The 2,739-nt window shown below is 34.3% G+C and overlaps 1 protein-coding gene across 3 annotated transcripts in view; it reads left to right on the top strand.

Annotated features, from left to right (window-relative positions):
• LOC108750237 (trichohyalin) overlaps positions 1-2,739 on the top strand; it is a 123,382-nt gene that overhangs the window by 102,455 nt on the left and 18,188 nt on the right. For all 3 annotated transcript variants that reach the window (XM_018489571.1, XM_018489570.1, XM_018489572.1), the window contains exon 5: positions 801-862. In XM_018489571.1, the coding sequence (XP_018345073.1) occupies positions 801-862 (62 nt within the window). The remainder of the gene's footprint in view (positions 1-800; positions 863-2,739) is intronic.

The raw sequence follows: 2,739 nt of genomic DNA on the forward strand, positions 1-2,739 counted from the left end.
AAAAAAAATGTATTTTCCTTTTATTTTATCACCGCACAATTATTGCATTTGCTGTTAAAAAGATAGCAGAAAGCTGTCCGAGCGGTCAACGTATCTAAATGTATTTTGCCAGACGCGAAATATGTTTAATTGCCGACGGTAAGCGGTTTGTATCGTACGGACTTTTTAATTGCTGTAAATTGAAGCCGATTAAATAGGACGAAGTTTTATAATCTCTCCTTTCAGCACATAAACGTAAATACCTCAGATCTGCGGCGAAACTGTCTACTCTTGATGCGGTAATTTATTTATTTACTTTTTCTTTTCTTTTTTTTTGTAAGCCTCATCCAAGTTTACGCCGACGCGAAATCAGCAAGCTCATTCAAAAGCAACGTGAAATCCTCTCGAGTAGACCTGAGATCTGAAGGGGAAAAGAGCGAGGAGGTAGAGATAGTGGCGGGAAACGTTTCCACGGGAAAAGTTTCCGCTCTCCGCGGAAACTTTCTCGATCGGGCTCGACGCAAGAGCATTTGTTTCCTCGTGGTGAGCTTTCGCGAGCTTTCAGTAGGAAAGTCATTCTGCGGTGAGGCCACGGGCCTCGTAACGCGCTGCTTTAAGCTATCGCGACGCTCACCCCCGCATTTACCCTCGTTCTCCACTTTTCTCCCTCGGCCGTGGCACCGCGCTGGATTAAAGTATCGACGACGCCAACCGCGTCTGAATAATTCAGGACGAAAGTTCTGGTTGTTTCGATTCCCGCGAGAAGAGGACCGCCCAGGACGATCGCAGAGTCTGATCGTGGTCCGTTTTTTGTGTTGCAGGTTTCGCGCTGATGAGAATCGTAGAGGTGTACAAGGAAATCCAGGAACAGGAGATGAACATCGTAAGTAGAGAGCAGCAAGAATTTAATTTCTAGAATAAGAAACTCTCATTGAGGTGTCTTTCTTTTTCAGAAACTTTTCTCCGACGATTTTCTTAGACTTTTTTCATCGTAGACGTTAAACTTTTTGTATTCAGTAATCAAGTTGCACACGATTTTTAACTTATGTCCAATTTTTATTTTTAATATGTACAATATTTCGAAGATCTCTCTAATAGAACTCAATTAAAATTTTAGCCTTAAGGATGTATTGCACGTATTTTTCAAATTGTAAATTTTTAACTCCAGTTCATTTTTTGCAGAGAGTATATTGATGACAATTTATGAATAACGCTGAGACGATCATTTAAATAATATAATATTTTTAAATAATATTTTTATTTATTGCGCGTGTGATTTCTTCATACATTCGAATCTTTAGGAAGTTCTTTTTATTGCGATCGAATAATATTCAACGACGTTTCGTAGGGCAGCTAAGAGCAAGCGTATTGTCTGCCACTCCCATTTTTTCCGTCTGTCTTCCACCCTGGCATCGTCCATTTCCGGGGATTACGTCAGACGGTCGCGTCTGCCAAGATTCGTAAAGATGTCCTTTCTACGTCTAGTGCCAAGCCTATCTGGTGGAAATTCACATTTCTTTATTTGCTTATATATTTACTCGACGAATAAAAAGGATTTATTTCAATTGTGCCTTAAGGGTCACTGGTTGAAATATTGATAATCTCGGAAAGAAATCAGTAATGATGAATAAATAATTAATAATTCGCTACATTTACAAGTAACAATTACTAAATAAATTGGAAATACTTAACACATTTAAAAAAATATTACTAATATTAAATAATAAAGTTATTACAAGAACGAAGGACTCTTAATTTAAAAAACAACAACGAGAGAATAAAGGGCAGGGATAAGAGTCAAATATAAAGAAGTATTTTAAAACATGAAAAATCAAAAGTATGTTTAATATAATATTCTATAATTAATTAAAAATATAATATGTTTCGGTCTCACGATTGAGCCTTCTTCAAATATGCATACAGGAGATGTTACATTGGATGAGAGACTCACGAATAGATAGACAAAATTATACACTTAATGATGATGACCAGTGAGATGCTTTGCTGAGAAACGGAAATCACTCGCAAACGGTTGGACGACCGGTTGTTTGAAATTTTCCGGTGTTCTGGTAACAAGTCAAGTTGGAAATAAATTAAGAGAATAATAAAAAACTTCGAGTAAAATCGCCACTCTGGTCAAAACAACTCACTTAGCTGGCTATAAAATAAAATTTCGCATGTCGAGAAGATACTCATCAATTTCTAAATTACTATAAAAACATAAAGCTTACATACCGTTAATAAATAAAATCTGATTGAAATTGCAATATCAAGATTATTCTATTATTCGTCTGTCGTGACGGTAACATATATGTTTACTAAGTATCTCATTTTTAATATCTTCTTATACAATATTTATTATCTATATACATCTTTAATTTTATATTGTGACTAATTATTTTACTATAGACTAACACACTGACGCTTAGTAATTTAGAAATTGACGAGCATCTTCTCTTTTAATCAATTATAGAATATTACATTATACATACTTTTCATGTTTTAAAATATTATACTTCTTTATATTTGACTCTTCAAATGTGCTCTTTATTCTCTCGTTATTGTTTATTAAATAATAATATGTAAAATATCACAAAATATATAATTTTATTTAAAACAAAATATTACTAATATTTAATATCTTAAAAACAAAATATTACCTGGAAATGATATTATCATTTTCTATTTACCCATCTTTTTGAGAAGGCATCCTTTTACATCTCTCTCTCTCTCTCTCTCTCTCTCTCTCTCTCTCTCTCT

This window comes from Trachymyrmex septentrionalis, unplaced genomic scaffold (genome assembly GCF_001594115.1).
Source record: "Trachymyrmex septentrionalis isolate Tsep2-gDNA-1 unplaced genomic scaffold, Tsep1.0 scaffold34, whole genome shotgun sequence".
Lineage (NCBI taxonomy): Eukaryota > Metazoa > Arthropoda > Insecta > Hymenoptera > Formicidae > Trachymyrmex > Trachymyrmex septentrionalis.